Below are 27,155 nucleotides of genomic sequence, written 5' to 3'. Positions count from 1 at the left end.
ATCGGAAGAACGAATAGAGGGAATTCAACGGGTAGAGATAAAAATAAGGTATTTAATTGCTTTTAATTACTTTATTCGACTGGTAAGATAAGCATAAAGCACTCGGGGCTATGAACTCGTCTTATCTTTGAACCAGGAGAATTATTGCTAATAGGAATGTCTTCATTTGCCAGAAAAGGACGTCTCACGTGTAATTGTCTAGCAGTGGAAGCACGAAGATTGCCACGGAGGAGCGTCTGATCATTTATTTAGGAGGATGACACTTACACATTACGTTCAAATAAAACGGAGAGCTCTCTCCGTCTCCTTCCGTGTTGTACCCGACGCAAGTGTAATTGCCTGCGCTTTTACGGTCGACGCCTTGCAACACCAGGCTTTGATTACTGATTATGATACCCTGCGTGATGTTGTGATGAAGAGTTCTCCCCTGGAACAAAGGATGATTGATGCGACGCTGATGAGTCTGAGTTTCTGTACCTGTAACTCGGGTAATCTATGGTAATTTACACGGAAGCCTGCGTTACGTCTATCTTGCATCTCGCCTAATACCTCGATCAAATTTTAATATTTATCAGCACTCGCGAATTAATCGAAATGGGAAGTTCTACTTCTCATTTTACAAGCTTGATCGTTCATAAATATTCCATGATTCTTCTGAAAGATTTTCCTATAACGTTGAAACACAATTTCAGATACGGAACGCTGCCATTGATCCCCGTAGCCCATGGGAAATATCTACATGCGCCTGCGTGCAATTTTCCCACGATGTTCGAAGATAAAACAAGATAAAGAAGCCCCGTTTTCGCGATCAATGCTGTTGTGAAACTTTAAGAATCCTGTTTCGACTGAATCTCGCACTGTATCTTCTGTATCCTGCGCTGACAGGATGGCGGTATCACGGTTGGGCACCTTCGACCTGCGACCCAATCTTCGTGATCGTCGAAACTTTTTAGAATTCACGAACGTACTGTCTCCAAAACTTTTTGGTCACCGGAAAGGCAGGCTTTGTTAAAATTAGTTCTGAAATGAAACTATGAGTCCCCTTATTCTCCGAGCTTGCTTACAATTATCGTAGCAAAGAAGAACAATTCGAGGCAGACCCAAATGCAGAAGAACGTGAACTCTTTGAAGGTCTCGATGAATTATTACTATTTTTCGAATAATATAATCAGAGGAAGGATATTTTCTTAGAAAATGAGACACCGAGACGATCGAAGAAATCAATCTGAATGAAATTTTGGAACGACAGAAAAGGAAGAGAAGAATCTTAATTGTCAATTGAGTCACTGGGAGATATTTTAGGTAATCGTAATTAGAGCGGAGGTCAAGATTCGAGACAATGGGAAACGACAAAAGATTCCGAGATGGTAGAATTGAATTTCTATTCTGAGTGTTGTAAATTGCTTTAGTTGTCAACCGAGCTACGTTTCCCAGGTCTTGGCGATTGGCAGAAGATTCGTATAAAACGCAAGAATTATCGCAAAGTCAATTAGAAAATTGCTTACCAAGTGCCGCCATTCAACTTTATAAACCGTTGGCTCTGCGTGTATTAGGCAGTCAAAGTAGACGTCGGTTCCCTCGCGGATCGCGTTGGGATTCAACGATGTGCCCAGCTGTATCCGCGTTTCCGGTGTGTCTGCAAATTGAAAACGTCAATATGTCGATGGTGGCGTGGTGAATAATCGTAACTGATCGACACGGTTACAGGCACTACGGCTTGTCCGGAGCGTGTCTTTAATACGCTTACACTGTATCTCGAGCACCCAGTCGTCCTTTATCGACTCGGTTCCCATGATTGGATTTTCAGCCCGACACGACAATTGTCTACCAGCATCTGCTTTGGTCGCCATGAAAGATAAGATACTGGTGGTCGTGTTCCCATCGCTGGAGGTCTGTAATAGAGTCATGATAACTTCCATTTACGCCCTGCATTCCTACAGAGTCTTCTCTGGCTACCTGTTCCTTATGCCTGCACCAACTTTACGGCTTTTTCATTTCATTTCGACTAAAACGAGTTCGAGATACGGCAAGCGATCACAGTTGTATTTGTACAAATATTTGTTTAGAATGTTAAATGTACAATGGCGATGCGAGTTGTTAAAACGGGAGGAAAGGGTTCCTTCACTTTATTTAGACCTAACTTTAAAGCGTATTCCCTTGACCATTCAGCAGTAAACTCGATTCTACGACAGTAGGCCTAGAAAGATACGCTTGAAGTGCGTTATTCAGCGGAAATAGCTTAGTTTAGAGTTTTCTTAGTCTAAAGTGTCCATAGACTCGGATAGTTCCCAGGATCTGTTTAGTTTTACGGTACCTTTTACAGCGGGGAACTCCGGGAAATTGACTTGCACAAGATGTATTGTGACAGAGATGGAGCTGCGACTTTTGCTCGCCTCGTCATCTTATTTCTGACTTATCGAGGCCATGTATATCTCGGAGTTGCTCGGTGTTCGTTAAGACTTTACTGTCTCTGCACTTCCTAATACACTCGTCGTTCACTTTCGAATTAAAGTTCTCAGCTTCAACGCGGCATTTATTAACTTCGTCTCCGGTCATCGTCCTCGGTCATCGTCTTCCCAGAAGTTATAATTAACAAGTCGAAGATCGTGGCTATGATGGATGTTATTACAACGTGTCAATGAATTGTGACATTCTTGATGGATTTCATTATTTGTGACAGCTGCATCGTAACGAAGAAGAAGAAGGGTAGCATCCGGTGATTTATCGTTAAGATTATCTTGGAAACTTCTTTACTACTTTTTCCCATTATCATCCCAGATGACAATATAGCGATGTATTATCATTAACCATAGACGTATCGAAGGAGATAGATTTCCACGAAGGGTAACTCCAAGTTGCCGAGTATCTCTCGCGTTTATTACGAGCTGAAATCGCCCTCCTCTTCTCTCTCGTTCCACCCTCGACTCGCGGCATCTTCCTCGCGTTACCGTGTTCGTGTATTTTGGTAAACAAAATGTTGATTTTACGGTACGGTCGTGAACGAACTAAGGTACACTCGCGTTATAAATTTTAATTTTCATCCGCGATATCTCCTCGTGTTCCGTCCGATCGAGATATAAATATTTGAGCCACGGAGATTGAGTGTCCGCCGAAATAAAAATGAAAAGAGAGTTGCCAGGAAGGAAATAGAGAAAATATTGTTCTCAAGTCGATGCTTCTCATTCCGTGAGACTGCTCTGCCGCTTATATAAGAAAGTTAAACAAAAGAGGATGAGGCGTAAGAAGAAATACGAGGAGGAAGTATAATCTATAGGAGTACATCGCAGGAAACGAGACCGTTCTTCTTCTTTCACGTACCCTTCTTCTTCTTCTTCTTTCCGGTAATCTTCAAACTCAGGAAAGTTTCGTTCCGCCTGTTTTGCTTTTCGTGCTAATACGCTTACGTCTCGCATCGTTCTCGATATTTTCTGCTCCATTCGACCAGATACAATGGTACCCGCTTTACCATTCGCATCTTGGGACCATATTTGCACGCTGGTCGAATGGTTTTTAAAAATTTGTCTGATGAAAGCAGACGGAATACTGCGTTGCAAATTGTACGAATGGTCAGATTCAATCCTTTGGATTGGTGATTACTGGTCTCTGAATAAATCAATACTCGAGGAGGCGGAGAATTTTATAGAGATGTTAGTATTTTCTGGTTATTCCACGTACTTATTTATGAAAAGGTTGAGTTAAGTAGAGAACTCTTCTAAAACTGCTTTAAATTCTGAACCTCTTAAAAATTCAATGATCCCGAGATTTATATCGTCTCTACCTCCTCGAATTTAATTATTAAACTAAGGCACTTCGCGAACTTGGTCCCAGGAATCGGACAGAATACCAGTAGACGTTAAATCAGAAATTCTTTTAGAATAATCTTTTCGTCAAGCTGCGTATCAGTAGCTGCTATCTCGATCCCGTTTCGAGAGGTCGTAAAAAAAATCTTCGACCCTGCCGTTAACAGAGTATAGAGTCTTCTTAAACCTTTTATCGTCCCTTTTCTTCCTCTCGCAAGGATTCTCGCGATTCTCGATAAATACCCAAGATAATAGCGATCCTTTCCGTATACCCAGATCGAAAGCTTGGAAATACTGAACGTCCTTTAAATTGCGTTGAAATCCCCATCCTGGCCATTGTTTTTCGTTGAAGAATGTCCGTCCCTGGCTAATTAATCGCTGGTCGTTTTATTCCCGATCGTGGCCTGTTCGATTTGCCTTAATTACGCGGCGTGGTAACGGGAGTGGAGTCGCGGGGCCCCGGCCACGTTATCACGTCACTGGCCCGCTTCGATTTAAGTTATTCCCCGTCTAATGGCGCTTTTAACGTGGCTTAAGCCGTGGCCCACGTGAGCCGCGATAACGATATCCTGGCACGCTATCGGTCCGTGCACGACGACGGAGAACGCGACTGGTACACGCACGCTTGTACACGTATTTTACGGCTCCTTTAAGAGGCCACGCCGAGTAGGAATTACGAATTATGTTGAGTGCTCCGAACGATGGTAAATCGAATTTCGCGCCACCCCCACCACGCGCTTCCCCTTCTCCGCGACCGCGTCTGCACTGCGCTCTACAGTGGGACTCGTTTTATTCCGAAATTTTTATCTCCGGAATATTTTTAAATATCTTGCAGGTAAATAAGTACACGTTTGATCCCGCGATTACCATGGAAAGCTTTGTGAGAGGATATTTCAATTTTTACGTGGTAACCTATATCTCTTATTGCAAATTTTTATTCGCGAAAATTGACAATTTTTGGGATAGATATAAATTCTCTAATTTGATATCACCTTGGTTTCTTCTAGGCTTTACCTATTCTAAGTAACCTGATTACCGTGAATAGTGACTTAGAAATTTAATATCGAATTCATCTACAAGGATATCTAACGAAAAATAGGTTCCTCCGTACGACTGCAACTCACGTAAGTTTAAGTAAATGTTACCATTATTTAAGATATTTTTCGACATTAATTATCCATAGTTATTTACAGATCTGCAGACGAAACGACCACGCTATATCTAAAGCTCGGTCATCCAGAATCGGGTTCGCGGACAACGCGAGGTTCGGTTCCCTTCTGCTCCGCCTCCCCCGGGCCGGTTTCAGTAGACAAGTATATATTTCGAGCCGCGAGATATTTCACTGATTTAAGAGGGCTGACTTCGATTTACGCTCGGCCAGGGAATAGCCAGAGAACACCGGATCGCGGATAGCATGGCGTACGACCTATATCGTTACTCCTGCCTTGGTGCCTGTACTTACAGTCTCCTTGGTCTCCAACAGACGCTGCTCGTTCCTCCACCAGGTTACCGTGGCCGGTGGCCTGGAGCCGGAAGTGGTGCAGACCAGCTCGTACCTCTTGCCGGCCGACAGCGGCTGGTTCGATCCGATTATCTTCACTTCCAGCGGACAGACTGTAAGTTTGGTCGTTTCCACGGTATTAGTAGTTATTCTATTATTTAGTACGCGGCGAAGAAGCGTGTTCCGCGAGTTAATGAATGGCTTCTTGTCAGATGGCGGTCGGTGGTCAGGAAAGATGTCTCTTTGGACATATTCGGGAAGTATATAGGAGGAATTATTGACGCTCTATTCTTCGAAATTTAATTAAATGTTTAATAAGGAACTATAAATTGTAATTAAATTTCTAGGAAGTATGAGGCTACTCTTGATGGCGTCTTGCATGTTTATCCCTCTCCATTTACGAGGGAAGAATAAATTTTAATGGAAAAATTTATGGACCATCCTAGTGTATCTTATTATTGTTGTTCCAAGTTTACGATGGCTACTTAATAGTTAAAGCTTGGGAAAGCTTCGAGCGTGTCTTAAAGGTGAGTTGATGACCCGAGCATTTTTTAATACGTTCATTACTCCGTTACCTATATTTGAGCAACACTCGAGCCCCCTCCATAACGAGATGCTTCAATTATTTTTAAATTAGAGTAAAAAGATTGTAAATGTATTTAATAGGAACATAATTTTTTAGGGAGTGAACCGACATAACAATAAGCTGATATCATATAAGTATTGACAAAAAGAAAATAAATGATAAAGGTCTGAAACAACCTGAAAAGAAGAGATTCATAATCGAACACTGAAAATTGGAGACTAAGAGTTGAAGCAAGTAAAGAGTAAACATAAAATGCAACGTCCTGGCAACGTAGGTATACATTAACCTATTTGTTACCAGTTCACTTCATTAATATTAATGTTCTGGTAATATCAAGAACGGGATAAGTATTTCGCCCTCTGACACTTAATTCCTTGCGTTGATTTGTTTTAGCCGACCAGGAGTCTGAAAGGTGAGTTAGCTGAGCGTTTGGGCTGTATGGAAGAGTGGAAAAGTGGAACGGAAGACGGTGTCTGCAAGCGGAAAAGAGGAATAGGACAGTACCTTATCAGACGGAAGAAGTAGAAACGTGGGCTGCCCGGCAGGGTAAAATAGGACTGTGAGTGTGGAGATAGTAGAATGTAGAATAGGACGATGTTTGGGCTTATAAGGTCGTTGAAAGAGTACCTGGTCAGGCGAGTAGACTAAGATAGCTGACGGAGGGACAGCTATAGGATAGAGCAGTGTTCGAGCGGATCATCGCTGATAACTAGTTTTCGTTTAACCTTATCTCGCGGTAAATTGCGTTCGTTTCGTGCGAGTAACATCTAAAAGCTGTATGAATTTTTATTTCAAAAATACCCAACCGTGCTCGATGTTAAGTTCCCGGTGTATTTATAACAGACCACCCTCTCTGCGATGTTATCGTTGTTTTCTACGCGGATAATTGTTTGTGTTATCAAGTCCGAGGCATCGATTTTTCTTCCCCCTCGCTGTCCTTTATTATTTTCTCTCAGCTTTGAGCCTTTTCATTATGCTCCAGATACCTCGCGGAACGCCGGTTCAGATACAATCCGATAACGTAATAACTCAATTTAACCTTAATCATTCTCTTCTCCTGACGCGTTGTATCGTTCGCGAGAGTTATCCACGAGCTACCGAAATCGGAATGACGCGTTATATTTTTAATGCACGACTTTAGAATGTCATATTTCACGCTTTCGTTAACCATCGCAGCATTTAAGGGGACGAATGGTTGAAGCAGTTCTATTATACAAAAGTTGACTCTGCTTTTTATCCGTAATCACAGAGGGTTTCAAAGAAGATTTCACACGGTACGATGAAAAATCTGCTCGAGTCACGACAGATCGGGATGATTTAATTCCACGCGCGTTGGCGACGATACGAACGCTGCTCGAAACCGACGAGACTCGTAATTAATCCTCGTTCCATTATGTCTTCGCATAATTGAACGATAACGGCCAGGCGTTGAGGATTAAGTATCCCTCTGCCAGTCGCGTTTCCTTCTCTCTTTTCTTCCTGGTTTCTTTCATCCTTCTTTTATCACGCGACACTCAGCGCAGTTGGAGGCGTGTCCACAGTCAGCAGCGCGACAAATTGACGTTGATAAATTCCCTTTGTTATAAAGCGATACGTCATCGTTGCTAGGTCGCACACTTCACTCGAGCGGGCGAATCGAGTTATTCGAAAAATTCTACGTCCACTTCCAAGCTACGTTCTTGCTTCGTACGCTCCAAGCTCTCTTTCAGCATATTAAGAATTGCGCTAGCTACCTCTCGAGCTGCTCTGAACGCCGTCATATTCTCCCTACTGCCCGAAACAATGGTACCAGTTTGCGAGTGGCTTTGCTTATTGTTAGATCGTTCCACGATGTGTGAGAAACTGAAAACGTTTCATTGTGCAATGTAGAAAGAAGATTAGAATTTATCTGAGCTTTTACTTCATAAATGATTAACCTTTTTAGATGCTATCGTGACTTTTTGCATAAATGGACGTCGAGGAGAAGAATGTAGTGGACTGAGTTCTTGCTATATACTATAGACTGTGTTGCACGTGTGTAATACAGTAGAATTCTGTGTACAAAGGGTTGATTCAGATTGACAGTAAATGCAGGTCAGCTGCAAGAAGCTTCTGCCAGATGGTAAGTTATTCTAAAAATGATATCTCTATAAGCTGCTAAAAGATGAAAAGACTAAATTGGTTACTTATTTGTCTTTCAGTCAAAGTCTCTGCTGGAATGGAAATTGGTTTTCTGGTCCCTATGAGAAGACCCGTAGTAGAAGTATAATGAGATGACGGGAAATTAACCACCTCCGCAGTAATAAAAGTTATCTCGGTTTAGGCGAGGTTCCTTATCAATTCCTCCGAATTAAGCCAAGAGTCAGATCTGCTAAAGATCGAGTGATTTCATTCGTTGGCCCCTGGAGCGTTAGCATCGAGATTACGCTGGAGAATGGATGGCCGTGTTTTCCTTGCTAAGGATGATAGAGTGTCTCTTCCGTCGTAATTGGCTCCGATCACAAAAGAGAGCGTCTTTAATCTTCCACCGCCGTATATTTTATAAATTTGTAACGGATACCGGACGACATCCATTTTAATAAGTCCCATAATTTGTCATTTAATATGTCGAGAAAAATACCGTCTATCTTAGTCAGAAGGATCCCGAATTAAAAGGAACTTTAAACAAAAGGATGCTTTAGAACGTGGCAGCCAGCGGCGCGAAAACAAAGAGCGCGTAAATAAAGGCAATATCTCGATCGGCAAGTAGAACGAGTCAATAACCTACCCAGCTAGTAGAATATGACATCGCTTGGTCAAACAATTCAAACGATATTCAATGCTTATTTACAATTTCGGCTTGTCCCTCTGCATCCTGGCCTTCTTTGTTTATATTCACAGATCTTGTTTATTTGCATTTCCGGTTTATTTCTTTGCTCTACCGGTTTGTTCACTCGCGCGGGATTTTCAAATGCTTTTCCGGGGTGACTGAAATTGGTCCCGTTGAAAATACTTCAATTTGAATTAGTACACAGATTATAATTCATTTTGCCACTTAATCTGTTCATTGTCAAGTAAATTAACACATTGTACTTTCAAATACGCTATGAAAATATTTACATCTATATTAAAAATTTATTACGTCTTTACATTTCACTTTTTACTACGCTTTTAAATGATACAATATTATAGAACCATACAATGTACAGTGTGTTAATTTTCTCAACGCCGAATAAAATTTGTATCCTCGTACTGGGCCAAAAACATAATTCTTGCTTGTCAAATTATGCGTCAAATTTCGAAGATCTTGACGGTTAATCGCAATTCGATCCAGTGGATCAGACAGTCGTGTTTTCATCGGGATCGAACGACGAACAAACGCTTTTGTCGCGCGCAAGTGACCATCGAGGCTGAGGGAGCCGAGCGAGCAAAAAGGGGCTGGGTAAACCGCACGAATGTTAGCAGACACACAGTAGAATCGACCGACTGATATTTCAAATATTCCATTCTGTCGGCGACAACGATCAGGGGAGTAGGCCTGCGTCCCTCCTGAGTTGCGGCCGTGGCTAATTTACATGACTTGCATCGGGCTAATTCGAGCGACGGTCGATAGCGCCGGCTAAAGGGGTTGAAACGATGTTTACTTTATTATGTAATCACAGGGAAATTCAATATTGACGGAGGCACGCCGGGAGCCGCTTTAGGAACGCCTTATGGCTCTTTTAAACGTTTGCCATCCCCTTCGTTCCATTCTTCCGGACACCGAATGGCTGCAAGCATTGTCACGCGTGCCAAAGATCTTTGCGTTTCGTCGAGAATGGCACTGTTTAGGATAGCAGTCTGTTCTAAGCTATACGACATGGACGTAACCATTTGCTGTTCCTGAAATTGGCATGCTTTTAGTCACGTGTGCTTTAAATCAGTTCGTGACCTGGAGAAGTGGCTAACTTAACGACTGCGTAAGAATTTCATCATTTTTGCTTAATTGTAATAGACAAATTATAAAATTGCTTAAAATTTTAGGGATATTGGTGTTACGTGTGGTTGCTGACTCTTGGAGTGACGTTAGAGAGTTTTGGTGCTCATGTGGAATCGAAAAAGAACGGTATACGAGAACCGATATGCAACAGATACAGGGTTCGTACAAAATCGATACAGAACCGATATATAATCGACGTACAACCGATATTGATCCAATACAGCACCGATATCGAATCGATGCAAGACCGACATAGAATAGACTTAATATCGGTACCCAAGAACCGAAATTTTAACCAATGTAAGCTAGATCCATTATATCCATATCATTATATCCATATCATTATATCCATATCATTATATCCATATCATTCGGTTATTACAACTGTTTCAGAGGCAGATTATTAAGACAGCTTATTTCTGTACTATTTTATCCCCTGCTTCAAACCCTAGACTATTTAATCAGGATAATCCTACCATCTGCCAGTCTTCGTTCTCCGGCAAGAAAGAAGGATATTAACGGAAACAAGACACTGTACTTAATCTTGTTTCGTGACTTAGCGGACATTCCACTAACGTGAAATTAATACCTCTAGGAAAGAACAACTCAAGATTCCATTAAGGAACTTTGAGAGGACTCGAGAGTCCTCAGGAGTCTTTAGAGCTCCGAAAAAGTACAACTCTGGATCCTATAAACGAATGAAGTGGGTTTATGAACACGAAGGTTGGCTGTAACATTCGACTCGCTACTTTCGAACTTGCACGATAGCTAGCATCCGAGAGGCTGATCTATGCAGACTTGGTGGCGTAAAATTTTAATACCACTGCTCTTCTTGATCAGCTAGGATACAATTCCCATAGAACACATTCGGAATAAATTGTGCAGATAAATTTTAGAGAAGAGAGAGTAGAATAGGCGAAATGCAGAAGAAATACAGATTCGCGAAATACATTGCAAAATATTTCTGTGCTGCTGAAAATTTGGGAAAGTACGAAATCGTGAGGGAAATTGCGAATCGTAATATTTAGAATGAGCTACGAATAAACGTACTATCCAAAAGTGGATCAAAAGATTTAAAGACGAAGATTTCAGCATGGAAGACGAAAAAAGGAAGTGGCAAGGCACCAAATTGCTAATTTAATCCAGCAGAATCTAAGATGAACGACAAGAGAAATTGCCAACGTATTACGGACTTTATATAAATCAGCTGCACCACGTCAGACAAACGGCTGACCCAGACTACTTATTTTACGTTTGACTAATGGCGGACCTATATAATTTAATTTGCATCTGACCAATGACTGACTGAAACTACTTAATTTTTCTCTGGCTAACGTCCGACCTATATTTATGCCTGATCAATGGTAGACCTGTACTACTTAATGGACGCTTGATCAAGACTTCATCTAAAGTTAGTACTGCAGATATCGATAACAATTTTCTCCATTTCGGATAAAAATATTTTCCGACGTAACAAAACTCTTATTATATCTTAGTTAAACTCCATTTCTATTTTACTATTTATAATTTTAGTATTGTTCATTTGTATCGTATTTTTAGTATTAACTCTTAATATGAACGAGTTAGTAATATTGGTCTGCTATGCCACGGTAATCCTCGAATTCGAACAATTAATTTACAAAGTGCTTCGAGATTCCTTCTCCATCAGGCAACTGCAACGCTTTGACCCAAAATTCGGCGAAACGATCGCGCGAATTTCAACCGAGGAACGTCCAGCTCGCGAGAAGTGTCATAAAGCGGAAAGCAGGCATCCGTGATTTTCCGTGCAGATGCTCTATCTGCTCGCGTGGAAACACGTGGCTCGACAAAGCGGCGAAATCGAGACGCATCACGACCATTGTTCCCTCCCGAAACGTCGTTGCCATGGCCGATGCCATAAAGGCCGCAGCGACGTTCTCGGCAGAGGCGAGGAAATTTGCTTTACGCAGCGGGACGTATCGCGGTCGTAGCGTGACATTTCGCATTCAACTTTTCCTTTTGTGGCCTCTGGGCCAGCGCGAGCCGCGACGCCATCCTCTTCGCCATTCTTTTGCGCGAGGTGGCGCGTGCACGCGGAAAACGCGTCGCTTTGTCGATATGCTGCACTGAGAAAAGTTCTTCGTCGACTACCCTCGTTAGTCACTCGGTCAAATTTTCTCGGTGTCGTGAGAAAATCGTCGACCGAAGCTTTAGGTATCAAAATACGTTTCATGGTCGATATAGGCGAGTGAGAAAAATTTTTCACTCACAAATCGCGTTAGTCACCAAGTAGAATTTTTTGGACTTTTCTTAATTTTATAAAAAGGTCGTGGATCGTAGCTTTAGGTATAAAAATATATTCCATCGACGATATAGGCGAGTGAGACAAATTTTTCACTCACAAATCGCGTTAGTCACCAAGTAGAATTTTTTGGACTTTTCTTAATTTTATAAAAAGGTCGTGGATCGTAGCTTTAGGTATAAAAATATATTCCATCGACGATATAGGCGAGTGAGACAAATTTTTCACTCACAAATCGCGTTAGTCACCAAGTAGAATTTTTTGGACTTTTCTTAATTTTATAAAAAGGTCGTGGATCGTAGCTTTAGGTATAAAAATATATTCCATCGACGATATAGGCGAGTGAGAAAAATTTTTCACTCACAAATCGCGTTAGTCACCAAGTAGAATTTTTTGGACTTTTTTTTAGTTTTGTGAAAAGGTTATGAATCGTAGATTGAAGTATAAAAATACATTTCATCGTTAATATAGGCGAGTAAGAAAAATTTTTCACTGACTTTCACTTGGTTCTGGGAAAAGATCGTGAATCGAAGTTTTAAATATCAAAATGCGTCCCTTTGAGCTGAGTTTTTCGATGCTGTAGAATTATGTGGATTCTTCCTGGTTTTGTGGGAAGATCAGGAGTCAAAGCTTTGGTTATTAGTACTTGAGAGCAAGTTTGCGGAGTGGATGGGTTGTTGGAAAGTGTAAGAGGATCATAGTGTTTGGAGGTTTGATGGAAGTGGATGTGGAGTGAGGGTAGGGTGCAGTTTGGTTTCTAATATTAGATATTTTAAGCGGAATAATAGTAATTATGTCCGATAATTGTATTTACAATTGTATCATATTGAGTTTCAAAAATTTTCAAATATTTCTCATTATCTCTTTTTGTAAATTAATTAAAAATAGAGCTATTTCCTTCACATATAGTAATAAAATATTTTTCTGAACATATAGTAGAATTCTACTAAATTTATATCACAGATCGAAAAAGGTCGTTGCTTTAAATCACGAGTGTTTAATTTATATATATATTCATTCATCTTTTGATCAAAAATTTGTCAGCCACTCCATATAAATCTATAGATTTAGTATAAATTGAAAAATTCTAAATTATACAGAATCTTCGCAAAACAATTTTACAAATTGCACTCAATAACACGAAGACTTGAAACCGAACAGATACTAATATTACAACAATCATGTTAATCCCATCACACTCGAATAACTTTAAAACGAAGCGAAAATTTGCCAGAAATCCTTATCTCTCATAAAAGAATGAAAAAGAAATTCGTAACAAATTTCACTTAACGACAGGAGTAGTCAAAAGCGTTTCATCCGATTCGATACTCGATCACGCGGACAAATCAGTCCAGGTTCGTGCGAAATAAACGAGGATGCGAATTTTATGAAAAGGTCGGTCAAGTATTGGGTGTGGAAAGTGCAGCTTCGATACGATGCAATCTCTTCGAGTGTCAGTCGTTATTGCTCCTTCTCTCCATATCGCTGATACATTTCAAACTGCTCGTCTCTGTCCACTTTTTTTTCTTCCTCCATTTTACTTCCTTTTTTTATTTTTATTTCCCCCGAATAACCCCGATTGACCCCGCGTCGCGAGCCATTTAAATTTAATCAGCTGGCTTTTTTCTCTGCCACCGAGTGATGCTACAGCCACTGTTGCGACTACTCGTGCTCCCGTTGCGGTTTGTCCGAGTTACGAGACCAAAATAAATTTAATACCGCAATTTCGGCTGCTCGTGCACGCTCGTCGCGTTAACGCGACCGTGCTCGTTGAAATGTAGATACTCTTTGAAACACGAGATCCCGCTGTATTGTTGTTATTTAAGTACGTGCACTACAGTCTCGCAATAGAGCGTCCGTGTTCCATTTCGCGTCATTCCAAAACTGCGATACTTCACCTTTTCATTTACATACCCCGCTCAGCGTGTGTATATAGTTTTCTTCCTTTAAATATCAAATTCTTTATTCCGCATGAAACAACATACGCGTGTGCGTGGAAACAACCACAGAGGGATTTTTAAACCGATTTTTTCCGCCAACCACGCCGTGAGTCGAAATATTAATTTTCTATAATTAAAGCTCGTTCCTTTTTGACTTGCAGCTTTTTTTTAAAAGAATCCAAAGGTCATTGGACCTTTTAGGAGCCACGTGGTCCAAATTTTAGTCTTTAACACGTTAAGTACCCAGCCCGTTTTGCTTGTCGGTCCGTTCAGGCCCAGACTTGGCCGTCAAGTGGGCTATCGGTGGCGGGAAACTGTTCATAAAATTCGGAAATACTGTGCTAATTGTTATAACAGGAATTCCAAACGTTAGGTCCAAAGATGGCGAAGAATTTAACACCAAAAGTTAGCACTTTTTCGTTTTTCTCAAACTGGGCCGGTCCCTGAGGATCGGCCGGGCCCGAATGGGAAGTCTAGCGCCGGTTCTTGGGGACTAATGTGTTAAGTCCACTAAAATTAGAATTTAATTAAAAAATAATCAGGTTTTCGAGAAATAAATAGGCGTGGACTTAAAGGGTTAAAACCAAGAAAAAGAATAAAACATCCACAACCCAACTGGTCACTCTTCCATCTTCCAAATCATAAGTCACATTAACCACAGTCTAACTTTCAACTATCTCTCACCGAAGTTCCTCGCGAACTGATCTCAAAACTATTATCCAACTAAACCAACTTGGATCTTCCGTAATCATTCGAATGCGATAAAAGTCGTTCTCTAATTTAATTCCTGACAGAGAACACGTTGGCATGACTGAAGAAAGGAACTGTCAAGGGATCGTGGATCGGAAGTGGACAGTTACTGAGGTACTTTTACCGAAGATGAAACAAGATTAGCGATGATAACCGCGACTGTGCTGACAAAATGGCGGCCTCTGGGCCTGCGAGTTAACCCTTCACGCAGTTCTTTTGATTTAAATGGCGGTCGCGAATCGAGTCTCTGTCTTCGAGACAAGGGGGAATTAGACGAAAGTCGTTGCGGCTATCGATGGCTCGCAAAGTGGTCCAGTTTGTGCAAATACCCCCGAATGAAAATATCGTTTCATCGGGGATTCGACTTCGAGGAATCGTGTACCGGTTTATTGCGTCTTCCAGTAGGAATTCGCGTACGTAAGAGGAGAATTTTTGCGGAAGAAGAACTAGGGTTGCAGGCACATGCCGCGTGTGTCTGAAAGAACGTGGGGTATTAAAGATTATTATACAGGGTGCGGCGAAAATTGCAGTGCGACTGGGAAGAAATAAGAAATAACTTTGTACAACATTTTCTCAGCTGGAGTTCCTTTCCTGAGAAAATTGATTCCGAAATTTGTGCAGAAGCGGTGGAAATCGTAGTACAGTCGAGCAGGGAGTAATTCCACGTGAAAAAATACCAGAAAATTTGGTGTAACGTTTTCTCATCCGCGGCTTCGTTTCCGTGGAAATCGATTCCGAAACGAATAAACTACACATGGATGGAATCCTTCGCTCGATCGAACTACGATTTTCACTGAGTCCTGTATATTTTAGTTACTTCGAATCCAGGGCATAGGAATATAATCTACGAAAAAAAAATATTGGGAAGATGGAAAGAAAAGAACGTGGACTTGGTCCGTGAAAGTTACTTCCTGTCAATTCAGTAGATAAATTTTTCAATGGAATAAATTGGAAAGACGCCTCGTTGAAAGGGATCCGTTCTGGTTAAATCTGGTCGAGATTTTCGGTGTATAGGTCCATCAGCATGGCCATCTATGAAAAGGGGCAAAAATCCTGGCGGAGAAAGGGTCAGAAAGTGTTCAGTCACGATGCTTGATTGACGAGGTTCCTGCGTGTATAGGCACCTGTTAACGCATCAGAATCACCAGAAGCATTATACCGCTGATACATGTTAGATCGAAATTCTAAATCTGTAGTAGAAACGCGCTGACAGGCCTGAGTGATCGTATATCTTACTCGGAACGATGACGAGATCCAGGAGATACAAGAACGTCCCTTCGCGTAACATCTTTAATCCCAGGATGTCACAGCTTGTCCTCGAAATAATTTTTCCAAGAGCCCAATATTTACTTTTCCAATATTTGCTCGAGATCTCTCCCTTCCTCGACGGTATCACGGTTTTCGATTGGTAAAGAAGCGATTATCGATCGGCAGGCGCGGATAGAAAGGTGGACAAACAAGCGCGTCGCTTTCATCGCGCAACCAGGTCGCTCGTTAATCCACGATCGAGCGAGCAGGATTTATCACGTACATTACGCAAACATTAGCACAGGATTCGTAGAAAAAATCAACCGCATTTCCAGGATCAGCCAGGAGCCTGGAAACTGGATTTACCTCATCACCAGTGAAGACGTCGGTGCACTGTGTCAGGTAGGATCAAACCGTGTTCCAGTTTTTCCCAAAGTTTCCCCGCGGGGATATCGGAGGGTTTTGCGGCAGACTCGTTCGATAATATGTCGGTGTATATCTGTACAAGCCTCGGTACATGTAACGAGGAGAGACAAGATGGCTGAGACGAGATAACCGGGGCTGGATGACTCAGACAAGATGCCTGAGTCAAGACCACTGAGGTTGGTTCATCGAAAACAGGTCACTGAAACTGGATATTTCAGACAGGAATACTCAGATTGAATGACTGGGCGAAGATAACTGAAATATGATCATTGAGATTGGATGTTTGAGACAAGATCATTCAGACTGTATGAGAAGCTACAAGCAAGATGACCAAGTTAACATAGTTGAGATTGGATGTGTAGCGACCGTCGTTCTCACTCTTGCCGCTAGATGGCCGCCAACTTGAAGGAGGTTCGAGGACTTTCTCGCAAGTCCTCGGAAAACCTCCGCTTCCAATATATGTAACTTCCAGACCTGCGAATGGCATCCACGTCTAACGCAGGGCCTTACTAATGTGTCCACTAGTAGGCCCAGAACAGAAACGCCATCCCTTCCTCTTCCTTTCGTCCCTTTTAGAACCACTGTCATACCGAAGATAACCTGTAACCAACCGACGACCACAGTCATCCTGAGGGGGGACCTCCCACACCCTATTGCAACGAGTTACCCTTACCGGGAGTCTTGTCTACCCTCGGTGTTCACTAATACTGGCAATTTCTTCCTAGGGAGAGTAGTTTCACGTGGAAAAAATGGTACCGTCATTCGATTAATCGTGACATTCTTCAACAACTGTGGGGGAGAACTCCCCTATAGGATAAAGAGGACCCCCTGTACATTACAAACATACGTAAACCTAACTCAAACTCGGTCCAAGACTTCAACCCAAAGATTTTGGAGACTCTGCGAGTTCTAAGATGAACAACGAAATTCTAGAAACTAGAGACAGAAATCCACCAAAGTCAGTAAGGGATGTACATTACACAGACACAAGTACAGCGAGCAAATCCATCCGTGAAACCGAAAATCCGATATCAACAACCTAGGGGGGAGCGACACCCCCTATGGATGATTGAAACAAGGAAAATTGAGACGGGTAATTCTGACAAACTCGCTAAGATTGGACAAACGAGACGAGTTCTCACTAAGATTGGATAATTAAGGTAAGGTCATTGAGACCGAATGCTCGAGACAAGATGGCTGAGACGAATGAGCGTTGCAGTTTACGCAGATGCCTCGGGTCGGTCGTTTTTCCTCAAACGATTATTTATTCCATTACACAGAGCAGTTACACATCGTTCACGCGACGTCGAGAAAAGGCAAGCCCGTTTCGACGACTAGCTTCAACGACTAGTTCCAGCGTAGCAATGCGAGCATTTCGCCAAAAGCAACGAAACGTCGAACAACTGCCAACTTCGCGACCCATCGACCGCACCGTACACGATATTACCATATTCCCATTTCTCCGTCTATTTCCCGTCTTTAACATTCTCCACGAGGACACACGCGGGTATGTAGATGTGCACATAAAGAGATATGCATACACTACCGCTTAAAAGTTCCTAGCATCCAGAATTTATCAGAGTCGAAGGAACAAACAGAGGTTGATGAAATTTAAATGGAATTTCTCGTCTCTGATCATTAAACGGATATTCTCTCAATTGTACGATCCTGGTCTTCATATCTGCAAACGATATTGTTTCACTGCTTTTCTGTGGGCTTGATGCATTTTAAATTGTTTCATCGTTAAATTTCATTAGACTTTCATTAGACAGTTAATTTTTAATCATTAGATTTTTCCCTGTTATAGTATGAACTAGATAATAATCTTTTGTTTTCAGCATTTTTATGGATTTTATCCAAATATTGAGCTTTAATGCTTGAGAGCTTCTCTGTGTAGTGTTCGAAAAATTCGTGATAAACGGTAGCACGTCTAGCTCCTCGACTGTGAACGTAAAACGTAAGAATCGGTCATATTTTCAAACTGCATGAAATTTTCAAGCCAGTGAAGCTACGAAAGCGAAAAGAAAATTTCTTTTTCACCATTTTCTAGCTCTTCTAAGTTGAACTTCATTTTTTCTCTATTTTTCTGGCACAGCTACGTCCTTTAAAAATTACCAAACTTGAGGAAACTCCAGGTAATACAGGTTCGCTACCTACGAAGAAAAAAGGCTACCACGATGAAACTGATCATAAAATAGTTCAAGTAAGATCTTCTCTACCCTTAAAAATACCAAAATTATCTACCTAAAGGTTAAAAAGAAATGAATAATTTCAGACATAACACAGGACGAGGATTTTATTTTACATGGAATAAAACCCACTTTATCTGTATTATACTGTCACAAACATTTAGTACCTGAAACATCACTTAAAATCATATTTTCTGGATTGAAAAGTCCAATAATGGTCCTCTCTTCTCGAACAAGTATCATAAATCAATTCCAAACTTTCGATCCATGGTCTATATCACACGTACACACGCACAGACATAAACGATGGAGCAAAGTAAACGTAAGAGATACAAACGCCTGGAACCCACCCTGCGCCCTTTCAGCGAAGGACCCCAGTCCCGGTGGTGGTTCGAACGCGAGGAAAACTCTTGGAGGGAAGTTTGCAAGGGTGAAAAGGGCCGTCGATAGGTGTTCCGTAGCCCGAGGCACGGCAGGTATTTTCGTTCTGTCGTGCATGCACGTGTACGTGAAAGTCTCTGTATAGAGAGCAGCTTCTTCCCTCGGACGGCGCAGTGCCGATGCTAGACCTTCTGTCGCCCGGGGCCAAAGGCTCTTTCGCTCTGTTCGGTTTCTACAGGCCATAATAGCTGCGCCGGCGTTTTCGTCGTGGAAAATTTAGGCCAACCCCGAGCAGGCCTGTCTATTCAACCGTTCGCGGCCTGTATTCGAGCGGACGCAGCTGCTGGCCGAGACGATGCGTTTTAAGGGAAACGTCGGATAAAGCGGATGAAATCTGCCCTTCGCGTGGATACAAATCGACTTTACAGGGTGTAAAATGTTACCCCTTGGCGAGAATGTAATTCATGATAACTCGGATGATAGGGGTAAGACGACGTAAGATGTTTCAGAATGAGGTATTTGTAGGTAAAAGAATATTTAATGCAGACGTAGATATTCATAGTCAGTTCATGAAAAGGGACTGAGTTGAAACACTTTAGAGAGTGCCTTGTATTGTACAGTGGGGAACTTTGCCAAAATATTGTTAATAACAAATTGCCTACAATGTATATTTATAGTAAAAGTGAAAAAGTTAATAAATTATTAGCAATTACTTGAATTTATAACGTAATTATTTTAAAATGTACCATACAATTTGCAAAAAGTTTATAAATTATTACACCAATTGTTAATAACAAATTGTTCACATCGTATATTTACAATATAAGTGAAAAAATTAATAAATTATTGGCTATTAAGACGGAAAAATAATAATTAATGGAATTGGTAATGTTCCGAAATTTTCGATCGGGGTGGGGGACTCGGTCGATCGGCGGCTATATAAGGAGGGCCGCTCAGTTGTTCAAGTTATTTGTCGGTTCGACTTCGGAAGTGACACGTCTAAATTTCTAAGTACGCGGAAGGGGTGGGGGGTCCGAAATGTAGATGGGGCTAGCCACCCCACCCACACCTCACCCCATTAAACAATTTACTAATAATTTTTTTTATTTTCAGCTATTAATTATTTTTTTCTTTCAGGATTTAATTTTTTCTTACTTTATCAGGTATTAATTATTTTTTTCGAATTTCAGCTTCTATTTCTTCAATTCTATTTATTTTTATTTGACAATTCGAATATTTCGTATAATATTCAAATGTCTCATCGTTGGTTTGTTTTTGTCTCATCGTTGGGTTGTTTGTATCTCATCGTTGGGTAGTTCCTTTCATTTGATACATCTTTGTGGTTTATATTAGTTTCGCTTTTATTTTTTATGTTTTGTTACTAATCCGTTTCCTTTCAGGTTTATACATTTTTCTGTTTCAGATTTTCAAGACATCCTTGGACGACGCGAGATACGCGCCTTTAGACCTAAGTAGATCTAAGTAATTATAAGATAGATCACTAGACCAAGGTTCATGTGCGCGCTACTTGTACAAAGATAAACTATCTAACTTGGAGCGAAATATATAAATTCGCTATCTTTCTCCTCTTCTCCTCCACGTTTACCAAATGGAACATAATTGTTCTCACAATAATCGCGATTGTTCTTAAGTACTGACTAGCCTGCGCGACGTACTCTCGTGTACTTGATAACTTTATGTTTCGTAAGTCATCCAAACGATTCGTTCCGACACTCACCCTCGCCACTGCCACCCTTGTCACGCATCGGTTCTAGGGTGGTCGGCAGGCTGGCACTCATCTGGAATCAATCCGAGGGTCTGTCGGCCTTAGTCGTCCTTGGCACCAGCGCGTGCACGACCGGGGTATGGATCCTGTAGCTGGACATTGCATATGGGCCTGCGGTCAGACCCCATGGGATGATTAATTTCTCCCCCATGTGGCAGGGGCCTGCGTGACCGGCTACAGGGCCTCGCTAGGGGCCCTCGGGTTGATTTTGGGTGTTTCGCTGGTTCGTCGATCGCTCTCGTTCTCGAGTAAGTCATGGCGGGGTCTGTGGGGGCTGGATGGGCTAGGTTCGAGTCGGGAGGGTGCTGAGCCATGAAGTTGTCTTGTACACGAGAGTACGTCTCGTAGGCTAGTCGGTCTTTCGAATAATTGCGAATTCGTTCGGGAGCGTCGCGATTTCAACTTAGTTTTCCTTTGCTCGCGTTTTTCATATTTGATTCCCGAATATTGTGGGAACTTAGAAATATTAGAGTCTGTTAGCGTTGCGACAGTAGAGGAATAAATTTTAGTATACCGTATCGAAGTCCTTTTGATAAGACACGAAATTTTATAAAGTGTCAGTAGAGTCATTTTAACTTCATTCGCTCGAAGTTAGATTAGGGTACCTTTGTTACAGGTAGCGCCAGCAGGCTGCGCCACTAGGACGCATGTCTGGGTCTTGATACGTAGCCACCTCCACGTGGTGAGACCTGGTGATTGGTATCCTTTTCCTAAATATAATTTTCGGGAAACGATATCAAGCTAAGAGCTACGCACCAAAGTTGAAATATTAGTTATAAGCTAGCTGTAAGTTAGTTATAACTTAATTATAAATTAGTCGTAAGTTAGTTATAAGTCAATTAGAGAACCTGATTGCAAAAGGACAATGTTCGGTTGAAATAAACAAGCACGTGTAACAGGAGAAAAAATTGGATTCATGGAATATCACCAGCGTAGAGCCATCAGATATCAAGAATTATATTTTATAGGTAGAAAAAATTGAAGCAGTAATAAAAATATGCAAGGTATGATATGCTATTGAATTTTAGGTTGGCTAATCATACGACATACAGGATAAAAATATTTGATGATTAAATAAAAATTCAGAAAAGGGAGATGATTTAGGCAGACAAAAAGGAATAAAATTAATTTAGGTGATGCCCTCTTATGAGAACAGAATATAGAGAATACAGTGAGATTGAAACCTATGCCGTATTCCTGATCTAAATAAATATTAATATCAGTGGTCAAAGTCACTGATTATTACTAATTTGTTAAATTTCAGATTGATGCGGCTGAGGTATATAAAGAAAGGAAAGAAGTTCTAATGAAAGCAGTGAGAAGAGGAAATATATATGACGTAGAATCAAGAAACAAAAAAGAGGCAGCATATGTATCAACAGAGAAAGATGTGTGGCATCGACATGCAAATATAAAGTTCACTGAAGAGATGGAGAATGAAGAATTGGTAATAGTTCTGAAAGGTAAAGATAAATTGAAAATAGAGTGCGAATGTTGCTTTAAGGCAAAAATCTGTAGGAACACACATAGGAAACTATAAAAACATCAGGAATAATGGGGCTGTGACACATGGATTTGATTGGACCAGTGAAGCCAATGTCAAAAAGAGGTAAAAGGTACATTTTATATATTGATGATTATTCGAGAGTGATTATTGGTCTTGCTCTTATAGGAAAAGTGTGAGCTGAGGAAATAAAAATATTGATAATATTTGAAGAAAATTAATCTGTGAAGAAACTGAAAAGTACTTATATGCTTAGACAATAGAGGTAAGTTTGTCAGACAATATCTTTAGGTTTGTTTAAATCAAAAGAAAATAAAACATGATTTCAGTCCAGCAAGAACACTGCAGTGCAATGGGGTTGCTGAGAGGAAGAACAAATCCACCATAATTCAATGAATATCGAGAATTATTAGGGAAATTCATGTATTTGAATACTTATGTCTTGCCAGACATCTCATTTGCAGTTAGGATGTTTATTATAATTTAACCATGATCTTAAAATGATGGACATGAATAGATTGAAGGGAATATTAAGATATTTGATGGTGTGCATTGTCTTGAATTTGGAAAAGAAACAGAAACCAATAAAATGTGTTGTGTGGATATATAAACTAATATGTAAAGTCTTACTGGAAAAGAAGGTGAGAAAGATTGTGGTATGTGAATAGATTGAATGCGATAAATGTAGAAAATTAAATCTAAGCTCGTACATAGAAAAATGTTGTTATGTAGCAGATGTAGTAAAAACTAAGAACTTGCAAATTTGTTACGTGCCAGATAAAGACACAAATGCTGATTGTCTAACTAAACCACTGAATGGCCCAAATTTGTTAAAGAATGTAAAATACTTTATGGGAGTGTTAAGAGAATAAAAAGAAGAGAGGAGAATGTGTGATAGTAATTTGTATTGTTTTATTGTTTTATTTCTCCCACCCATCACAGCATAGGTTAGGTGAACTGTTTTATTAAAAGTACTATTTAATCAATCTTAATTTTAACAATAACATTTCACGTTTGTCATAAGTACACTTGAAACTTAATATAAACTTTATACTTTAGCATATGGCTATTTCAAAGACGCAGCATTTTCCCGCGAGAAAAATGCACAGATTGTCAAGCGTCAGTCGTTTTCAGTTCCGCGCCGAACGAACATACCGGTAACAAATAGTGGAATAATTTTGTACGTCAAAGCGAAACATTAAAGATTTCCACCAAACGTTTCGTAAAGTAGTGATATCGCTGATTAAAGTTTTAATTGCTGCAACTGAGGAAATATATATTTAAGAACTATAACGCGACGTGTCGGGTATTAGCTCGCGACACTGCAGTTGTAGGTTACGTTTGTAACATTATCGTAATATTTACGAATAAGATACAGCAAAAGTTTAAGAAATTGTGAGAAATTTACGAAGTTTAGGGTTACTAGCTGTGAACATTTCTTCGGTGCTAATATATTACGTGTAAAAAATGTAATTTGACATGGTGAAAATCGTATAACGATACACGTGTGAAATGAAGCAGTTTAAGTGCGGATCGTGTAATACTATCGCACAGTCCCCAACCGTCGACTCTAGTAGATTCTAGATCTTGATTGTCCAGCAATATATTTGAACATTTTTACTCTGAATAGGCAGCTTGTTAACAGTTTTTCCAATTTTTCTTCAATCTTGACGTTCAATTGCGAAGTAGCTATGTATTATTGTTTATACAGTTTTAATATCGATTGTGGATTAAGATACTTCATTACTCCTGCATAGAATAGATTATTCTCCAAGCAGTAGGACAATTATTTTACTATTGAAGGTGCATACATGAAACAAAGTGACGGAAAAGTAGATGCCTGTGAAATCGTTCTACACAGTTAACTTTTCTCGCCTATATTTCTCAAGTTAGGCTTTTCGGTTAGGTTTTTTCCGAATAACAGCATAGAGAGAATTCTTCCTTGAAGGGATTGATGATTTTTTTGCGGTTTCGAGCATGCGTTTCCGAAAAATAGTGCCGAATGTGTCACTTGCTGTGAAATCGTGCTGCGCAATTGACTTTTTTGACTTCTTATGACGAAATTAGGCTTTTCGCTCCGGTTTTTTCTGTTTATCAGTGTAGAGTGATTTCTTCCTTAACGGGATTGAATATTTTTTTTCGGTTTCGAGCGTGCGTTTTCGAAAAATAGTGACTAAAGTGTAAGGTGGTGACAGATCGTGCTGCGTAATAGACTTTCTTGGCTTCTATTTCCAAAATTAGGTTTTTAACTCCGGTTTTTTTTATTTATCCGTGTAGAGTGAATTCTTCCTTAACGGGATTGGATATTTTTTTTGCGTCTCGAGAGTGCGTTTTCCGAAAATAGTGCCAAATGTGTCAGTAGTTCTCAGATCGTACTGCGCAATTGACATTTTTGGATTAGATCTTCGCAATTAGGCTTTTCGATTCGGATTTTTTCGTCTAACAGTGTAGAGTAGAATTTTCTCTAATGGGATTGATTACTTTTTTTCTGTTTCGTGCGTGCGTTTTCTAAAAATAGTGCCGAATGTGTCAGTGGCTCTCAGATCGTACTGCGCAATTGACATTTTTGGATTAGATCTTCGCAATTAGGCTTTTGGATTCGGATTTTTTCGTCTAACAGTGTAGAGTAGAATTTTCTCTAATGGGATTGATTACTTTTTTTCTGTTTCGTGCGTGCGTTTTCTGAAAATAGTGCCGAATGTGTCAGTGGCTCTCAGATCGTACTGCGCAATTGACATTTTTGGATTAGATCTTCGCAATTAGGCTTTTGGATTCGGATTTTTTCGTCTAACAGTGTAGAGTAGAATTTTCTCTAATGGGATTGATTACTTTTTTTCTGTTTCGTGCGTGCGTTTTCTGAAAATAGTGCCGAATGTGTCAGTGGCTCTCAGATCGTACTGCGCAATTGACATTTTTGGATTAGATCTTCGCAATTAGGCTTTTGGATGCGGATTTTTTCGTCTAGCAGTGTAGAGTAGAATTTTCTCTAATGGGATTGATTACTTTTTTTCTATTTCGTGCGTGCGTTTTACAAAAATAGTGCCGAATGTGTCAGTGACTGTGGAAATCGTACTGCGCAATTGACTTTTTTGGATTAGATCTTCGCAATTAGGCTTTTGGATGCGGATTTTTTCGTCTAGCAGTGTAGAGTAGAATTTTCTCTAATGGGATTGATTACTTTTTTTCTATTTCGTGCGTGCGTTTTCTAAAAATAGTGCCGAATGTGTCAGTGGCTCTCAGATCGTACTGCGCAATTGACATTTTTGGATTAGATCTTCGAAATTAGGCTTTTGGATTCGGATTTTTTCGTCTAACAGTGTAGAGAATAATTTTCTCTAATAGGATTGATTACTTTTTCTCTGTTTCGAGCGTGCGTTTTCCGAAAATAGTGCCGAATGTGTCAGTGACTGTGGAAATCGTACTGCGCAATTGACTTTTTTGGATTAGATCTTCGAAATTAGGCTTTTGGATTCGGATTTTTTCATCTAACAGTGTAGAGTAGAATTTTCTGTAATAGGATTGATTACCTTCTTTCGGTTTCGTGTGTGCATTTTCCAAAAATAGTGCCGCATGTGTCAGTGGCTCTAAGATCGTACTGCGCAATTGACTTTCTTGGATTAGATCTTCGAAATTAGGCTTTTGCATTCGGATTTTTTCGTCTAACAGTGTAGACTGAATTCTTCCTTAACGGGATTGGATATTTTTTTTCGGTTTCAAAAGTGTGATTTCGAAAAATATTGCCGAATATGACAGTGGCCGTGAAATCGTGCGGCGTAATAAACTTCTTTGGCTTCTATTTCCGAAATTAGGCTTTTTGATTAATTTTGTTCTATATATAAGTGTAGAGTGGAATTTGCTCTAACGGAATTGTATACTTTTTTTCAGTTTGTTTCAGATTACGTTCCTGTGGCCGCGGTTTAATTGCTATGGCTAATGCTGGAGAAGATGACAATGGTTCATAATTCTTCTTTACTCTTGGTTCTCAATTAGATTTGCAAAATAATCATACAATCTTTGGTCATGTTACTGGAGAAATTATATATGACATGCTTGAACTTGAAGAAGCACTTGTAGATGAGGTAAATTTAATGTTTACAAAAATATATATCAAGAATTAATATAAATATAATATTTCTTCTTTTTTGTAGGATGATGGACCAGTTTATCCTTCGTGACTGATAAAAATTATAATATTGAACAATCTATTTTCTGATATTCCACCAAGGATAATAGTACAGGAAAGTGAAGAAGTAAAGGACAGTTTAAAAACTAAAACAGAATGAGTAAAGTAAAAATCAGACATGTTTGTAGCATTTATTCATGATAGAATTATTTTTTGTAATGAAAAATTTTGTTACAGAAATTTCAATCTTTTATCATTTGGCGAAAACCATTTAAAGTGAGACTATATTTAAAAATAAAATGAATTCCTTTCTTATTCAAAAATAGTTATTGGATATATGTGTTTTAGGACGAATTTCATAAAAGATTACGTTTTTGTTGACGAGATTTAATTGCTATGGCTAATGCTGGAAAAGATGACAATGGTTCCCAATTCCTCTTTATCTCTTAGTTTTACACCAGAATTGCAGAATAAACATACAATATTTGGTGAAGTTACTGGAGAATCTATATGCAGTATGCTTAAACTCGAAGAAGTACTTGTAGATGAGGTAAATTTAATGTTTGCAAAAATACATATCAAGGATTGATATAAATATAATATTTCCTCTGTTTTGTAGAATGATAAACCACTTTATCCGCCAAGATTGATAAAACCTATAATATTGAACAATCCATTTTCTGATATTATACCAAGAATAATA

The 27,155-nt window shown here is 40.0% G+C and overlaps 1 protein-coding gene across 1 annotated transcript in view; it reads right to left on the bottom strand.

The window, feature by feature from the left end:
- Window positions 1-7,647, bottom strand: part of LOC108545464 (protein turtle) — a 14,010-nt gene extending 6,363 nt beyond the window's left edge. The window contains exons 1-5 of the mRNA XM_017897096.1: window positions 7,578-7,647; window positions 5,263-5,414; window positions 1,748-1,892; window positions 1,506-1,636; window positions 268-427 (exon numbers count right to left, since the gene is read on the bottom strand). Of these exons, the coding sequence (XP_017752585.1) occupies window positions 268-427; window positions 1,506-1,636; window positions 1,748-1,892; window positions 5,263-5,414; window positions 7,578-7,647 (658 nt within the window). The remainder of the gene's footprint in view (window positions 1-267; window positions 428-1,505; window positions 1,637-1,747; window positions 1,893-5,262; window positions 5,415-7,577) is intronic.
- Window positions 7,648-27,155: the final 19,508 nt, after the last annotated feature.

This window comes from Eufriesea mexicana, unplaced genomic scaffold, assembly GCF_001483705.2.
Source record: "Eufriesea mexicana isolate 0111107269 unplaced genomic scaffold, ASM148370v2 scaffold4744748195, whole genome shotgun sequence".
In the NCBI taxonomy this organism is placed as follows: domain Eukaryota; kingdom Metazoa; phylum Arthropoda; class Insecta; order Hymenoptera; family Apidae; genus Eufriesea; species Eufriesea mexicana.
The sequence above is the reverse complement of the archived record's forward strand: the minus strand, read 5'-3'. Positions and strand labels throughout refer to the sequence as shown.